At 40.0% G+C, this 19,388-nt stretch overlaps 1 protein-coding gene across 3 annotated transcripts in view; it reads left to right on the plus strand.

Annotated features, from left to right (window-relative positions):
* The first annotated feature begins 9,521 nt into the window (after positions 1 to 9,521).
* Positions 9,522 to 19,388, plus strand: part of LOC135546021 (LIM and calponin homology domains-containing protein 1-like) — a 164,779-nt gene continuing 154,912 nt past the window's right edge. For all 3 annotated transcript variants that reach the window (XM_064974077.1, XM_064974078.1, XM_064974079.1), the window contains exon 1: positions 9,522 to 9,794. In XM_064974077.1, coding sequence (XP_064830149.1) covers positions 9,693 to 9,794 — 102 coding nt within the window. In that variant the 5' untranslated portion in view covers positions 9,522 to 9,692. The remainder of the gene's footprint in view (positions 9,795 to 19,388) is intronic.

The following is a 19,388-nucleotide window of genomic DNA, read 5'->3' on the forward strand; positions in this document are numbered from 1 at the left end:
ACATGAGAACCAGTGTCTAAACACAGGCCTCCTCACAACATATAGGACAGACATCCCTCTAAGTCCTCATGCTCAGAAATATACTCAGGAATAGAGCATATGGCAGTGAAATCATTCATATTCCAAATCATCAGTAACAACCCAACTATTTATCAAACCAATATTTAGAATAGCATTCCTCAGTGAATCAAATGTGTCTTATCACTCAAACAGTAAAAACCTCAATTTAACACACATCAATATTAGCAGATTTACATACAGTATAATTATCCCATAATTCTACTATTAACTTTTTTAATCATGATTATAATACAGATCAGTATCTCAATGCATTCTTAATCTAAATTACTACAATTTACATGGTGTAGACCTCTTCAATCAACCTGATACCACAAAAGTATAAACAATTTTAATGGCACAGTTGACCAAACCCCCCTTACACAGGCATGGCATCTTCTGGCATCTTCGTTTTTCTTCAGATAGCTTTACAGTTCAAAGTGGACAGCCCATGATAATGTCCCAATTTCAATGTCTCATCTTTACCACTCATGTCTTGTCCATTTGTCAACCAATATACCAGCATCATAAGAAAATGTTAGAACAGATCTTCCTCCATGATCACTCCAAGTGGACTCATCACAGTATGAGAGAACCATGAAAGAAAAGCAGTTGATAGCTTAGATCTGATACTGTACACCAATTTCTGGCTTGGTTCTTTTCCCTTGGTAGAAGTGGTTTGGAAAGCCTCCTTCAATGCCTTTGTCACCCTTCTTCAGCCAGTTCGAGGGGGTTTTGAGGTACACACACCATTCGGTCCAAATTATCTCTTCCATGCATTAAGATACCGTCTGACGTCACTTTTCATGATAACCTCGAAAGAACAGATCAGAACAACAGTTTAGTTCAGTTCATTAACTACATGATAAATGATTACTTTTACCAATTATTCTTAACACACATATCTAAACATATTTCACAGAGAATATCAAAACATTCTATTGAAACTATTCTTTCAAATTGGTTTATACTCCCCATCTCACTGTCAACTCCATCGTAGAGCCAAGGATCAAGAAATTAGACCTATACCTCGGGAATAGAACAAAACAAACACAACAATACAATACAATACAATACACTCAACAATACAATACACTCAACACTTATCACTTAAGTTGTATAACTTCAATTCAAACCCTCAAAAAACTAAATCCTCCACCATGTTTTACACACATCTCTCCGTATGAGAGTAATGTAAAACAAAACTGAAAACAAATCTAAAACAACATTTCAGCTAACCTAATCAAATTAAAATCACTAAACTGAAAAAAAACTCCACAAAGAAAAATGATTTAACCCCTATGGTCATAGGAAAATAGACTTAAAGCAGCATACCCTTAGTTAAAAGCAATGCCCTTCATTCACAGTGGTCCAAATTACAAATATGGCTAAAGCACATATTTACCAATTACACAAATTATTTTGAAAGCAGTATTACAAATGACCATAATTTCATTATCCAAATGACTTTCCAATGCGGGTGATCAAGCCAACAACGGAAAGTCATCAGAAGGTCATAGGTTATACAAAACCCTTCAAAGCAGTGCTTCACTATATAAAACAATTTGCAAACAATAATCAACTAGTTCCAAACATGTTTGTATTTCCATATTCCCAGAACCTTCCTTTATCAAAATAATTTGCCTGGGTAATGAAAACTCAGAAAATAAAACTCATTAAAATCCCATGTGGAGAGTGCCCCTTGAAAATACCTTTAATACCCTTGCACTTAAACAAAAAACTTCCTCCAGGCCCCCTCCAATGTGGTAGTTTATGGCCTCATTTTCACTCACTCTCCCCAAGAGTATAGTCCCTGGAAACATTCCAGATAGAGAGACAGTGAAATATCCATTTTCCCGGAGAAAACACCAAAACACTTAATATTCATTACACTACATCGATTCAGAAACTCAAACGTGAACTATAAACCAAACCTAATGATAATTCCACTGTACCTCAAATCATTAATCATAAGTTTTAATCAAATCAATGTATATGTATGATACAATGTTTAATTAAGTTAAATCAACTCCTAAAAAAAACTTTTAATCAGCAACCTAATCATTTCAATCTGTTGATATAAATTTAGTAAAAACCAATCCTGATTTTTTAAACAAATCTAAAATCCTTCAAAAGTCGGTGCTGTCTCATCATCGTAAAAATAAAAATAAACTTAATTTTTTCTCCCACTGATATCCACAAAGGTCAATACTGTCCAGCACATCCATTAATGATCTTCCTTTATTCTGTAGGGTCTGAAATTCCAATGTATGCAGATGATACAGTGATAAATTCATGCAAATAACAAACTACACAAGAACCTCACTACTATAATGATTCAGATGACAAAATTGCTCAGAGACTCATGTTTACATCTCAATAAAATAAAACACAGTCTGCATGTTCCTCAAAAACATTTACTGATGGAAGAAGCTTCTGGTGGTATCTGATTTTAAGTGCCAAGGCATCATACTTGATTCCAACCTTTATTTTAAAAAGCAAATAATAAAGGAACTCAAATACCAATATTCAACCTAGCTAATTTCACAAAACATATGAAATTGCTTTGACTATTGCGGTAACAACACTATAATTAAAATCTATGATACTCCCCCACTTCACATACTAGTTTAGTCTTCTTCCAACGGGCTCTCACACTACTCAATCCAGCAATCACCTTTAATGACCTGACATTGTTCCTCATAATGGAAACATACTATAATGTTAGACTACATGAACTTTCCTGCTCAAATTAACTGGTGTTACTTAAACAATCAAACCAAGAATCAATAAACCTCAGAATCTATTATCACAATGTTTAATGATTCAGACATCCAGTCTCCCTTTCTCATAGCCTAATACAGTCCAAATAAATGCCACAAATCTATGATGCCCACCTAGCGAATCAGCTGCTAGAAATACAGAAAACAATGTACCTGAACAACGGTCAAAACAATTAGAGTAAGGTTATTGTATATTCAAACTAATAACGCAAATTTACATTATTCTACAACAATCTACCTGCCTCCAGCAACTTTCCCTGACAATTAGTAGCCAACATAACAACTAACTCTCTTCTATACTTTCAACTCAACTTTGCTATTTCTTTTTCTCATTGGGCAAAAATATATAACCCCTCTCATTTCAACGTTTTTCCTTACCTCTATGTAAGATTAAAAACCCCAACTTTATAACTTCCTCTTCTCTTTGCTCTTCACACTTATGAAATGTATCATATTTCTTTAAAAATAACACACGCAGCGCCAAAATTATAACATGCGTCAGTCAATCTATAAGAATGAAAAACATTTCGCCATTCTCTCCACGCTATTATTCAGAATTTCTTTAACTTAGGTAACTGTCTTCTCTATTGATACAGTAATTTAAATACGACCCAATTCTCAATACATTATACCAGCAGATAATTTAGTGAACAGACATCGTCTTGCATCAGAATTCGCTTCGTTATTATTTTAAGTTGAATTAGTCTATCAATTTAAACTAAACAATCTATTAAAAACATTCAATTTATCTCTTATACAAACACTCGCGACCATAACTTTCCAGGCACAACATTCAAATGGATTATTTACAATCAAAAACTCTGAATTTAGCCAGCGCCATGACTGGAAACAGAACTCGGGCCTCCCGCGTTGCAGGCAAGAATTCTACCACTGAACCACTATTGCTATTGTGAAAGACTAAGATTCTCCGCATATAAACCCAATTTCTAAGTAAAATCAAAACACGTCACTATCGGTAATTCCCAGAAGAATAATAGCCCAATTTTAATAGTGCTTAAAAACTTCATCTTTATCAAATTATACATTTAAGATATCAACACAAAACCTACGTACGTCTACGAATGGGTGGTTTAAAATGTATCTAATCATGATTATACACACATACCATTTATCAATTTCAAATAATTCACAGAATCCATATAAAACTTAAGAAATCTTAGGTACTCACACAGAACTTTCAGGATCATCCACACAGGATAGGTCAAATGTTCACATAGAACTGGTCAGACGTCACACAGAACATCAAAAGGTTTGCCCACACAGAGTCAACCCTATCCCGCTCACACAGAACGGTCCGACAACTATTACCTAGTGATCCCATAACAAAATATTCACACAGAGTAACCCAGGGCATACCTGGCTAGCACATTTAAAATAATTGGAATTCACCACATCTGAGGGTCACTTAGACAAATCACACAGACGCACAGAATGAGGTCCTTCTTCCAATAGGGCTTCACCAAGTACCGTGTTTCACCTAGAACACACAGTCCCCCTTGGCCCGTCACCCCGACAGACCTCACCAAATCCCCCTGTGATGTATTCAGTGTCAGGAGGGCTCTTGGTCACTGGCAACCGGACAGTGCAGAGTATCTTTTGAGTCCACAAAACCCCCAGATTACTCTCCTCTGACTCGGCCCTGCTTACGCCGCCAAGGTGCCTTCCTTACAAAGGAATTCACGCTCAGAGTATACGTAACAGGCATAATAAAAAAACTCGACTTCAAATCTGTGTGTGGTTCGCTCACCTTTTTCTTTAAAAAAACTCAGTTCGAGATGTGGTATCCACTCGGCTCGCTTCCTCTTAGATCAAAGGTTGGTCCATCTGCTTCATTCCCGAAGTGTGGTTCTCCCTGAGATCCCAAGTTTAGGGGATCCCTCGTGCACGATTTATTTACCTAGATCGTAGGAACGGTCACCGAGTGAAGATTCACATCCCCTCCTCGTCGCCAAATGTCGTGGAAATTTCCTCTATTTACCAAATCATGGGAGCAAACCACACACACGTCAGAGTTAGTTATCAAAGTCCATCTTTAATTATATGAGCTCTATAGCATTTTCTGTGACTCTCAACCGTTCAGTATCTCTACTCAAAAGTTGAGAGCCCCCACACAATGGCAAACGGGATCCTTTATAGCGAAGATCCACCCCCTCCTAGACGACATGACAAAACACAGGTCTTAGGAACTTACACAAAGAAAGACTTTACTTCTGAGAGGAGTATCCCCTAGCCAGACAGAGTTGGCTATACATTATCGTTCAGTTTTGTCTCCTTTCTCAAACTCAGAACCATAAACCAATCCTCCATATCAACAGGCATATATCAAATTGTAATTTAGATACAACCAATTCTAAATACAACCAATCTTGGACAAACTCACAGAGACACACTGACTTGGCACACAGACCTTGTGGATCAAAAGATATGTTTACACATGATGACACTTTGACCTCTCCCCTCTCTGCGGCCCATGCAACTTAGTCTTGACATAGAACAGATAACTGCAACCTCGCCACAGTATTATACAAAAACACCATTCTGATGAGAAGTAACTTACAAACATATGATGAATATAAAACATCTTACATATGTTACGAACAAATTCTGATTATTGCCTAACACTACCCAAAGTAATATTGGTTGAATAATATGGCGTGTAATATGGTGTGTTTGTCAATAATGTGGGTGTGGCTATATTTTTTTATCCTTATTCACTGAATCTTTTGGTTACATTTTAGCAGAATCTAATGAGAATTTGTGATTCAACTAGAAAATGCTTACCTAATCTGTAATTAATTGGTTATGGCCCAACACCACACCGTAATAAGATATTTTTCCCATTAATCATATCACAATCAACTTTTACCAGTTGAATGTGGACACAAATATACAAATTTTCTGTATTACACTGTTTCTGAAATATTGAAAAGTAGGCAAATTAGTTAATCTATGTACAAACCTGCATATCACGAGATAAAAAATTTCTGGACATTGGATGAAACCAAGTATTTTGGTTTCATTTTGTTAAGACACCCCAAGTATGGACACATAGCCAATTGTGGATAAATACTTTGAAATCTGTAAAATTCCAAAAAAGCTAGTAAAAAGCCTATTTTGCAAATTTTTGGGGGAAAAAATGTAATATAACATTTTATGGGGACAATGTATCAACAATTCCTTATGTATACATTTGGAGAATATGTCTAAGGATAACCACACAACATTTGTTGAATGCAGATGCTTCTGAGGCTACTTATACTAAGCTAACACATGGAATTGTTTTAAGATGGTCATACCATATCTCATTTAGCTATTTGATTTTGAGTTTTAGGACCCCTGTAGGAATTAAAAATGTATTGTATGTAGAAATGATTTGATAAAATATTGAATTTGGTCTTTACTATTATAGCCCATAGAAACGCTTTTTTCTATTGTCTAGTTTTTCTACATCTCTAGGAGATATAAGAAAGCTCTTCAACACGTACAGTGCCCTCCATAATTATTGTGTCAATGAATTTTCTACAATTATCTTGGCTCTATACTCCAAAAGTTTTGAAATCAAACAAGGACAAAGTAGTTAAAGGGTAGACCGTCAGCTTTAAATTGAGGGTATTTTCATCCATATTGGGTTAACCGTTTAGAAATTACACCACTTTTTGTACACAGTCCTATCATCCTAAAGTATTGGGACAAATTCACTTGTGTGTATTAAAGTAGTAAAAAGTTAAGTATTTGATCCCATATTCATAGCACACAATGACTACAATAATCTTGTGATTCTACAAAATTGTTGGATGCATTTGCTGTTTGCTTTGGTTGTGTTTCAGATTATTTTGTGTCCAGTAGAAATGAATAGTAAATATTGCATTGTGTCATTTTGGAGTCAGTTTTATAGTAAATACGAATATAATATGTTTCTAAACACTTCCAATCATGGATGCTACCATGATTACGGATAATCGTGAATTAATCGTGAATAGTGATTAGTGATAGTTACAGATGCACAAATATCATACCCCCAAGACAGGCTAACATCTCACAATTACAATAACATGGGAGGTCAGCATTTTTGGGGAGTGTATGATATTTGTGCGGCTGTAACTTGACGTGGTCATTGCATGTTATGAATATGGGACCAAATACTTAACCTTTTACTACTTGAATACACATATAAGTACATTTTTCCAAATACTTTTGCTCACCTAAAATGAAGGGACTATGTACAAAAAGTGCTGCAATATCTAAACAGTGCACCCAATATGGATGAAAATACCCTCAAATTAAAGCTAACAGTCTGCAGATTAACCTCATAGTCAGTCAATGTTTGATTACAAATCTCACATTTTGGAGTATCGAGTCAAAAGAAGAAAAATGGTGCGCACTGTATTTACCCCCCTTTTTGTCGGCACCAAACTACTTCCATAAATAGTTTTTCTGTGTACTAGGTTACCTTCAGACGAGAACATTGTGGGGTCATGTTAATTTTGTTTTTTTAAACCATTCGAACACTATAGACAGAGGTTAGCACATGGACGTTACCGACCACAGACGTTTTTGTGAGATTTTTGGGATGTCTCGTGGTCTGACAAACAGCTCTGTAACTCTGCCACTTTCCACCACACATACGGATGGCCGACATGGGCGGATGCAGTGGATTAAGATGCATCCCATACCGACAGGCCTGTCTCTATCTTAAACAGACTGATTTTTGGGATGTCTCGTGGTCTGACAAACAGCTCTGTAACTCTGCCACTTTTCACCACACATACAGAAGGCCAACATGGGCGGATGCAGTGGATTAAGATGCATCCCATACCGACAGGCCTGTCTCTATCTTAAACAGACTGATTTTTGGGATGTATCATGGTCTGACAAACAGCTCTGTAACTCTGCCACTTTCCACCACACATACGGAAGGCCGACATGGGCGGATGCAGTGGATTAAGACGCATCCCATACCGACAGGCCTGTCTCTATCTTAAACAGACTGATTTTTGAAGGGGATGTTGAAGGGGGTGCATCAATTTCATCCCCCTACTTAAAAGTGGTTACAATTCATGGCATTCTGATGACGGTAGTATGATAATCAAACGAAAATATGCATTATCACCAACTTTAAAAAAAAGTTTGTGCCCAGTGGGTGTTTTTTTTAAAGGTGTAACTCCATTACATCCAGCTGTTTTTATCTACATAAGACAGTTCAACGGAAATGTACCGTTGCAGGCAATTGTCGCGTCTAATTTCTATGCAACTTTTTAAATGTTGACAAAAAAATATCACTGGACAAGTTAATGGAAACAGAGCTCCTGGTGGGATTCATATTGTGGTGTGAGAAAGTTGATTCATTCCCAGTGTCGTGAATTCATTGATGCTAAGGGAAGCCAGGCTTCCCCAAAAAATTGACCAAGAAACAAACAAACAAAATAGTTCATCTTTCATCGCTCTGTATTTCCTCAATAAAAAGGCTGAATGTATCTCGCCGGAGAAAGCATCAAAACGAATGAAACAGCGCCCCTGTGTCTCAGTATGTGTAGCCCATCTATCTGATGCTGTCTTGTCAAAAAGAGTTTAACATTGCCTTGAATGCAAGGGAAGCCAGTGAGCATTTGACCTCCCATGATGAAAAACGATATAAAATAATAACTAATCAGCGTTGAGCTAAACTTAGTGATGTCAGCTGTGAATGGTCCTGGCACGCCAAAAAAAGGGTCAAGGGAAGCCAGTTTGGATTTGGCTTCACACCAATCACATCACATCAGAAGCCAAATGTCATTGACAGAAAGGAACAATATTGTTGCATCTCATTTTGTCGTTGTCCGGTGGCTAGCTTGCAATTACCTAAATTAATCATGGATGGAAATAGATTTTGGTATCTTTTAGCTGTCACTGTATTAGACTAAGCATAGGTGATTAGATGATGTTGAAACGTTGAAGTTGAAATGGTGCTGGAGTAGTGGTGGCAGCGCAACAGGTGCAGACTAAAAGTGGAATGCTTACTTACGAGCCCTTCCCAACAAGGGAAAGCCGTCATTGTAAATAAGAATTTGTTCTTAACTGACTTGCCTAGTTAAATAAAATAAAACAATGTTTTTTAAATAATAGAAAAGTAATAATATGAGGAATAAATACACAATGAGTAAAGATAACGTGGCTATATAGACAGGGTACCAGTACCGAGTCTATATGTGGAGGTACTATGTAATTGAGGTAGATATGTACATGAAGGTAGGGATAAAGTGAATTTGCAACAGGATAGATAGTAAACTGCAGCAGTAGTGTATGTGATGAGAGTCAAACGAGGTGTCAATGGGTCTGGATAGCTATTGGTTGTTTAACTAATTAATTTAAATATTTATCAGTCTTATGGCTTGGGGGTAGAAGCTGTGCCCCTGCCAAATCTTTTCTGCCTTCTGTGAGCGTTTAGCTCACATAAAACAATAAACAATTATGCATTAAGATGTCTGTATAGAATAAATGTAACAAAAACAGATGTAGACATTAATAAATGCATTTCTATAGCTTCCAAAATACAGTCTTTTTTACAACGGTGTGGAAGTGCCAAGATGGAGGCACGGTGACTTCAACCCAGCGCCCCCATTAGTTATCTAGTGTATATATAAATCATTGGTAGATGCAAGTGCATTGCCGCGGGTTTGCAGCATACAACCGAAGGAGCACTGAAGGAGAGGGAGACTACCTAAACAGCAAGTCAAGACAAAAAAACGGCATTATCTGGTTTTCACGGTCAAGTGCTGAGGCTGAAGCCTGGGGATTTCCCCATTTTGTTCAAGCTTTTTTGTTCATATATTTTAACACTGAGCAGCTTTGCAAATGGCAAGTCTCGCTGCAGATATAGGACAACCACACCAGCGACATCTCCTCTCCGAATCGACCTCCGAGCCCGCGTTTCTAGAAGCGCAGAAATGGATTGAGGTGAGTCACTGTCCTTATCAAACTCTTACGGTTACGTTATTGCATTGCATAATGCAATTTAGAGACTTGTAATTTGGCTAAAAGTCACTTCCCGTTATCATACTATCATTTTACAAAGGCACGGGTAAACCAGGCTAACCGGGTTTATTGCCTAGTCACCTGTTGAAAAAGTGACGCAAATTCGGCATCCCACTTGCCTTGCGAACAGTAGCCTCTGCTGTGGAGCGTGTTTGGTCGAAAACAATGAATGCATCATGTGGAATGGATTTTTGGGTCATTGCGAGCTTGGCGGACAGTAATCGCACAAACTGTTTTTTGTTCGGTGAGAATTTAAATCATGGCATTCACTGGCCGCATTATGGTGTCTCATTGTTCTATTCAACACAGTTTTTGGTTGTTGTGATGTGAACAAAGCTTGGTAAACTACGCCTATGTTAAATACTTTTGAGGCATTCGTTTTTATACTGGACACTTACTGTATTTTTAATTACTTACTGTACTTACTGAATTACCCACCCACCCACCCACCCACCCCCTGTCTCTCTTTCTCTCTCTCTCTTTCACTCACACACACACACACACACACACACACACACACACACACACACACACACACACACACACACACACACACACACACACACACACACACACACACACACACACACATCGTATCACCTTGTCTCACAGGAGAGGACTAGGCCTACTGCCAATCTTTTGTAATAAATCAATTGCTTTCACCTTCATATGGGCCTATTTTCAACAGACATTTACTTCATCAGAAGATTTACATTCCAAATGTATGGATTTGAGCTTACTTCATGGCACCATTATCATTACAATCACTATACCCTAGAGGGGCCAAATTGTATGGTAACCTACTTTAAAGCAGAAATGACTGGCCCTGTCTCATTTGACAGATAATGGGTCACACAGTTGAATGAGAGGAGGGCATAAACAACAGTTGGGTAGGTTGTTATTCTCTGTCCCCACAAGGGGACTGCTCTCATTACCCCCACACACCTGCTGTCTGTCACTGGGTTCCCTTGAGGGGCTTAAGAGTTAATGCAGGTCATTGGAAGCAAATAAAAGCCAAACTTACTGATATCAGGTGAATGAAGTAGGTTTAATTTTTCTGTTTCATTTCTCAGCCATGAGTTATATTTCTTAGCCATGAGTTATATTTCTCAGCCATGAGTTATATTTCTTAGCCATGAGTTATATTTCTCAGCCATGAGTTATATTTCTTAGCCATGAGTTATATTTCTCAGCCATGAGTTATATTTCTTAGCCATGAGTTATATTTCTTAGCCATGAGTTATATTTCTCAGCCATGAGTTATATTTCTCAGCCATGAGTTATATTTCTCATCCATGAGTTATATTTCTCAGCCATGAGTTATATTTCTCAGCCATGAGTTATATTTCTTAGCCATGTTTGTGTAGCTGAGTGTTAGGCCTTGGGTTAGCTCTCACAGTAACACTTTACATTACGGTATACTTGCAGGCACACAATCCCAACCTATGTTCTATGACTGTTTACTACAGATTTATAAACTTGATATAAACTAATATGCTAATGAACAGGCCTATAGTTATAACATAATGTCCTTTTAAGCATGCCTTAATGTAAAGTGTCAGCCCTCTGATTGAAGCCTACCAATTTTACATTTTGCCTGGATAAATAGATGAACTTAGAAACAGTATTTACACCTGTAAAATATGCAATGTATTTGAATTTAAATTGACTGCAGTTACTTCTCTGTCAGCGACACTGGTAACGGTGTTACTTAGGTTACTCTGAGCTCCAGACGGACATACAGTGCATTCGGAAAGTATCCAGACCCCTTTCCCTTTTCCACATTTCATCACGCTACAGCCTTACTCTACAATTTATTCAATTATATCTTTTTTCCTCATCAATCGACACACAATACCCCAAAATGTCAAAGCGAAAACAGGTTTTTATCAAAACAGAAATACTTTATTTACGTAAGTATTCAGACACTTTGCTATGAGATTCAAAATTGAGCTCAGGTGCATCCTGTTTCCATTGATCATACTTGATATGTTTCTACAACTTGATTGGAGTCCACCTGTGGTACATTTAATTAATATGATTTGTAAAGACACACCTGTCTATATAAGTTCCCACAGTTGACAGTGCATGTCAGAGCAAAAACCAAGTCATGAGGTCGAAGGAATTGTCCGTGGAGCTCCGAGACAGAATTGTGTCGAGGCACAGATCTGGGGAAGGGTAACAAAAAATATCTGCAGCATTGAAGGTCCCCTAGAAGACAGCGGCTTCCATCATTCTTAAATGGAAGAAGTTTGGAACCACCAAAACTCTTCCTAGAGCAGGCCGCCCGGCCAAACTGAGCAATCAGGAAAGAAGGGCCTTGGTCAAGGAGGTGACCAGAACCCGATGGTCACTCTGACAGAGCTCCAGAGTTCCTCTGCATGACTCCACCAATCAGGCCTTTATGGTAGAGTGGTCAGATGGAAGCCCCTCTCTAGTAAAAGGCACATGACAGCCCGCCTTGGCACTTTAAGCCACCTTAAAGACCATGAGAAACAAAATTGTCTGGTCCTTGACAAAGAAGATTCTTTGGTCTGACGAAACCAAGATTGAGCTCTTTGGCCTGAATGCCAAGCGTCACGTTTGGAGAAACCTGGCACAATCTTTCAGGTAGGGGATGTGGGGATGTTTTCCAGCAACAGGGACTGAGATACTAGTCAGGATCAAGGGTAAGATTAACGGAGCAACGAACAAAGAGATCCTTAATGAAAACTGTTTCAGAGAGCTCTGGACCTCAGACTGGGGTGAATGTTTACCTTCCAAAAGGACAACGAGCTTAAGCACACAGCCAAGACAACGCAGGAGTAGCTTCAGGGCTTCAGTCTCTGAATTTCCTTGAGTGGCCCAGCCAGAGCCTGATCGAACATCTCTGGAGAGACCTGAAAATAGCTGTACAGCGACGCTCTCCATCCAACCTGACAGAAGTTGAGAGGATCTGCAGAGAATAATGGGTGAAACTCCTTAAATACAGGTGTGCCCCGGTTGAAGAGCATGCATACAGGTGTGCCTCAGCAATCGGTTGAAGAGCATGCATTTGGTTTTACTAGCATTTAAGAGCAGTTAGAGGACACCAAAGGAGTGTTGTATAGCATTGAAACTCATTTGGAGGTTTGATAACACAGTGTCAAAAGAAGGGTCAGATGTATACAGAATGATGTCGTCTGTTTAGAGCTGGATCAGAGAATCACCTGCAACAAGAGCGACATCAATGATAAATACAGAGAAAAGAGTTGGCCTGAGAATTGAACCCTTTGGCACGCCCATGAGACTGCCAGAGGTCCGGACAACAGGCCCTCCGATTTGACACACTGAACTCGATCTGAGAAGTAGTTGGTGAACCAGGCGAGGCAGTCATTTGAGAAAACAAGGCTGTTGAGTCTGCCGATAAGAATGTGGAGATTGACAGAGTCAAAAGCCTTGGCCAGGTCGATGAAGACGGCTGCACAGTACTATCTTTTATCGATGGTGGTTATGGTATCGTTTAGGACCTTGAGCATGGCTGAGGTGCACCCATGACCAGTTCGGAAACCAGATTGCATAGTGGAGAAGGTACAGTGGGATTCGAAATGGTCTGTGATCTGTTTGTTAACTTGGCTTTCAAAGACTAGAAAGGCCGGGGAGGATGGATATAGGTCTGTAACAGTTTGGGTCTAGAGTGTCTCCTCCTTTGAAGAGGGGGATGTTTAGGGATCTCAGATGATACGAAAGAGAGGTTGAACAGGCTAGTAATAGGGGATGAAACCATTTCTGCGGATACATTTAGAAAGAGAGGGTCCAGATTGTCTAATCCAGTTGATTTGTAGGGGTCCAGATTTTGCAGTTCTTTCAGAACATCAATATCTGGATTTGGGTGAAGGAGAAGCAGGGGGGCTTGGGCAAGTTCCTGCGGGTGGTGCAAAGCTGTTGGCTGGGGTAGGTGTAGCCATGGCCAGCCGTAGAAAAATGCTTATTAAAATTCTCGATTATCGTAGTTGGATTTATCTGTGGTGACAGTGTTTCCTAGCCTCAGTGCAGTGGGCAGCTGGGAGGAGGTGCTCTTATTCTCCATGGACTTTAACGTGTCCCAAAACCTTTTGGAATTAGTGCTACAGGATGCAAATTTCTGTTTAAAAATGCTAGCCTTTGCTTTCCTAACTGACTGTGTATATTGGTTACTGACTTCCATGAAAAGTTGCATATCGTGGGAGCTATTCAATGCTAGGGCAGTACGCCACAGGATGTTTTTGTGCTGGTCAAGGGTAGTCAAGTCTGGAGTGAACTGTTCTTAGTTCAACATTTTTTGAATGGGGCATGCTTATTTAAGATTTTGAGGAAAGCACTTTTAAAGAACAGCCAGGCATCCTCTACTGATGGGATGAGGTCAATGTCCTTCCAGTATACCCGGGCCAGGTCGATTAGAAAGGCCTGCATGCTGAAGTGTTTTAGGTTGCGTTTGATAGTGATGAGGAGTGGTCGTTTGACTGCGAACCCATTACGGATGCAGGCAATGAGTCAGTGATTGATGAGATCCTGGTTGAAGACACCAGAGGTGTATTTATAGGGCAAGTTGGTCAGGATGCTATCTATGAGGGTGCCCATGTTTACGGATTTAGGGTTGTACCTGGTAGGTTCCTTGATAATTTGTGTAAGATTGAGGGCATCTATCTTAGGTTGTAGGATGGCCTGGGTGTTAAGCATATCTCAGTTTAGGTCACCTCGCAGTACGAACTCTGAAGATAGATGGAGGGCCAGCAATTCTCATATGGCGTCCAGGGCACAGTCGGGTGCTGAGGGGGGGGGGGGGATATATAAAAAGTGGCAACAGTGAGAGACTTCTTTCTGGAAAGGTGGATTTTTAAAAGCAGAACTGTTTGGGCACAGACCTGGATAGTGTGACTGAAGTCTGCAGGCTATCTCTGCAGTAGATTGCAACTCCGCCCCCTTTGGCAGTGCTATCTTGACGGAATATGTTGTAGTTGGTGATGGATATTTCAGAATTTTTGGTGGTCTTCCTAAGCCAGGATTCAGACACGGCTAGGACATCAGGGTTGGCGGAGTTTGCTAAAGCAGTGAATAAGACGAACTTAGGGAGGAGGCTTCTGATGTTAACATGCATGAAACCAAGGCTTTTACGGTTACAGAAATCAACAAATAAGAGCACCTGGGGAATAGGTGTAGTAATGGGGGCTACAGGGCCTGGGTTAACCTCTACATCACCAGAGGAACAGAGGAAGAGTAGGATAAGGGTATGGCTAAAGGCTATAAAAACTGGTCATCTAGTGCATTGGGAACAGAGAATAAAAGGAGCAGATTTTGGGGCGTGGTAGAATTCAGGGCATAATGTACAGACAAGGGTATGGTAGGATGTGAGTACAGGGGAGGTAAATCTAGGCATTGAGTGACGATGAAAGAGGTTGCATCTCTGGAGGCAACAGTTAAGCCAGGTGAGGTCCCCGCATCTGTGAGGGGTGGGACAAAAGAGCTATCTGAGGCATGCTGAGCAAGACTGGGGGCTCTACAGTGAAATAAAACAATAAGAACTAACCAAAACAGCATTAGACAATATATATTGACATTAGAGAGAGGCATAAAGCAATCACAGGTGTTGATCAGGAGAGTTAAGACAACAATGGGTAAATGGCAATGAATGGCAGAGAGGGTCAGTTAGGTACATACAGGACCTGAGTTCAAGGCTGGGGCTGACAGATCAACACAATGAGGTACTGTGTTAGTAAACAATCCAGCAGACATCAGCTGTGTAGTCGAGTGATCATAGGGTCCATTGAGCAGCAATTGGTGAGTCAGGGAGCCGTTCAGTAGTCGCTACTACGCTAGGCAAGCGGGAGACACGTCGTTCAGAAGCTAGCGGGCCAGTGCTAGCAGATGGGTCTTCGGCGACATCGCAACGGAAAAGCCTGTTGAAACCACATCAGACGATTACGTCGGCAGACCAGTTGTGATGGATCGGCGGGGCTCCGTTTCGACAGTAACAGATCCAGGCGAATTGGCAAAAAAAAGATGTTGTAGACCAGGAATTAGCTGGTATTCTTCGTCGGCTAGCCGGGAGATGGGCCTAGCTCGAGGCTAGCTCATGGTTAACTGATGCTTGCTTTGTTAGCCAACAATATAGCCACTCAGTTGCAGCTAGCTAGCTGCGATGATCCGGTGTAATGATCCAGAGCGGAAGGATCTGGTGATGTGGTAGAGAAAAGCAGTCCGATATGCTCTGGGTTGATATCGCGCTGTGCAGACTGGCAGGTATTGACCGATCTAAAGCTGGCTAGTGTCCGAGCTAGAAGTGAAGACAGCTAGCAGTGACTTACAATGACTAATAGCTAGTAGCTCGTTAGCTGGCTAGCTTCTGATGGAGGTTCCAGTTATAACGTATAAAAATAGCAGATCCGTACCACATTGGGTGAGGCGGGTTGCAGGAAACTCTATTTAGTTCGTAGATGGAATGTGAGAATAAAATATATACGGGAAAAAATGAAGAAACAGACTATTTACTATTTACACAGGACAAGACAAACACACGTCCGACTGCTACGCCATCTTGATTATTTGGTGCAAATATCCTTATATTGCATTACATCCTTATATTTCACTGTGATGTCTTACGTGGGTCTTGAACCTCTCTATTTGTGCAATTTCTACCGAGAGTGCCCTAAAAATAAATACTTTACCTCACAGTATAATCAAGTTTCCCGTTAATTGATTGTGTTTTTTTCAGATCATTCAGTACTGTTTTTAGATCCATTTGAACACAGACATTATGATTTAAAACCTCTTAGAGATCGGGCTACCTTTTTCAACATTCTGTTAAAAATCGCGCAACATTTCAACGTCCTGCTACTCATGCCAGGAATATAGTATATGCATATGATTAGTATGTGTGCATAGAAAACACTGAAGTTTCTAGAACTGGTTCAATGGTGTCTGTGACTATAACAGAACGAGTTCCGTGGTCAAAATCGCCAGAAAACCTGGTCACTAAATCGACGAAGAAAAAATCAATCCACCAGCCCATGTATTGTCTGTTGGAAGGAAAAATAATTAAGAGTGAGATTACAGTTCCTACAGCTTCCACACGATGTCGCCAGTGTTGTGATTTCGATTCAACTAAATCCTTGGTCATCTGAGTAATAGCCACATCCAGTTGTCAAGTCCACAGATGTAAACAATGGAACCGGAAAAATTAGTTACGTTACCCAAACTCGTGCTTATTGAATACATATCGCTCCGTGATCAATTTGATTATTTATTAACGTTTAGTAATACCTAAAGTTGGATTACAGAAGTAGTTTGAAGTGTTTCGTCAAAGTTTCTAGGCAACTTTTTTAATTTTAAAAAATAACGTCGCGTTTAAAAAATGTGTTTTTACTGGATCTGACGGTGTTCATAAATTGACATTTTGGGTACACAAGGACCGATTTAATCGGAAAAAAAAGACCCAATTGTGATGTTTATGGGACATATAGGAGTGCCAACAAAGAATCTCGTCAAAGGTAATGAATGTTTTATATTTTATTTCTCTCGTTTTGTGTAGCGCCGGCTACGCTAATTCCTTTGTTTACGTGCCCTTCTGGTATTTCGGCGTGTTGCCTGCTATCAGATAATAGCTACTCATGCTTTCGCCGAAAAGCATTTTACAAATCTGACTCATTGGCTAGATTCACAACGAGTGTAGCTTGAATTGAGTACCCTGTATGTGAATTTTAATGAACGTTTGAGTTTTAACGAGTGCTATTTGCATTTGGCGTAGCGCATTTGCATTTATTGTTGGAAGGGGGTGCGGTTGCATCCCGGGTGGGCCAGAGAGGTTAACAACCATTCCTGACCGGACTCTAAAAGCAACCCACCGAAGGACAGTACCAAAATACATTATCTATTGATTTTGTTTACTTGTAGCATTCTGCATTTTGTGGCGATAATTTTATATAATAGTTTACATTTAAAAGAATGGCTTGATGTGTCAATTTTTGTTTGGTATATCAGTTCATAAATCCAGTGCAATGGTATTGGGACGTCAATATATTTTACATTGTCGTAAATAATTGAGCTATTATCACAAATTGAGCCACAGATTTAAATGGTACCACCATCCCAGCAAACTTTCTTTACATTTTTCAACCAGGAAGGAAAGTCTAGTTTCCTGGAAGACATGAAATTCTTCCATCAGGCAGAACAATAATTGTGGACTTTGTTTTGAACCATGGGGGGGGGTTCTTCCTCCTATTCAACAGCAGGAGTCCTTTAAGGTTTGTTCCCAGAATAGGCCTTTCATCAAAGCAAAGTGACCTGCCTCCTTCTCTGGGTACAACAACAAAGGCACACATCAAGTTAGTGTTGAGGCGCGTACAAGTTGCTGAGCAGGGGACACGGAATCCTAAAAAACTGAATCAGCCGTCACTGTATTTACTTCCTATTCAACAGTTTAGGGTCATCATCATCGTACAGTATTTATAATTTGCCAATTGTTGTCTTTATATCTGGAGACAGACAGACAGACAGATAGAGTGATACATGGAGCAATCTCTCAATAGCGTGTATGATTTTATTTGGGGCATTACAAAGACTGAGATGGCCTCCTAGTTTACTGAGCTAAGGCTCAGGGGAGCTGGACTCTTTCTGTACTGTCAAGGGAGGCCCTGCAACTTGATAGTGTGTCTCTGTCTGTAGTGGGGCAAAGACACACACACACACACACACACACACACACACACACACACACACACACACACACACACACACACACACACACACACACACACACACACACACACACACAGAAGTAACCTGCACAGTGTGTCATTACCTGCAACAGAACACATATTCACTCACACTTAGTGTATAATCCAATTAGAGAAGCCCTATCTATATTCCTATGGAGTTTGGGTGACATTTGAATGGGAAATGAGGTGTCCCCTTCACTGTTGCTCTTCGACACAGAGCGTTCACTGTGATATGATATTGACAGACACACATCCATATCTACATAAGGACTGGTTCCAGTGCAATTCCAACAAATGGTCTTGTTAGCATTAGAGGCTAAAGTTCAGGCAGTATTATCTCAACAGGCTTCTTGCATGCCTAACTTCAAGTTCGACTCCGAGTGTAATTGCTATTTCGCTTATCATCTTAGACACTTCTATCAATGAGCCCTTGATTCACAACATATATTTCCTTCTTGTCACACCACTCTTTCCCCCCTCACCATTGGAGATCCAAGGACCCATTTCATTGAAATGAGCTTTTTAGGCTCAACCCAACTCAGTTGCACTGGCGGGGGAACTGATCTTTTGGTAGAAATTCTGCAAGGGTGAGATACCCAGATTGGTCTAGAGGAGCAGAAATGATGACCGCCCCTCTATGAATGGTTTCTTTCAGAACAGTGCTGGGGTGGTTTCTATTGTTTATGGCACACACACGATTCAATACCCACCCACCCCAACATTCCTAAGCTCCTGATCCCCCCCCCCACCTCATTCACACACACACACACACACATACATACACATACTCTCCCCCTGTTAGTTG

Source organism: Oncorhynchus masou, chromosome 9 (assembly GCF_036934945.1).
Source record: "Oncorhynchus masou masou isolate Uvic2021 chromosome 9, UVic_Omas_1.1, whole genome shotgun sequence".
Lineage (NCBI taxonomy): Eukaryota > Metazoa > Chordata > Actinopteri > Salmoniformes > Salmonidae > Oncorhynchus > Oncorhynchus masou.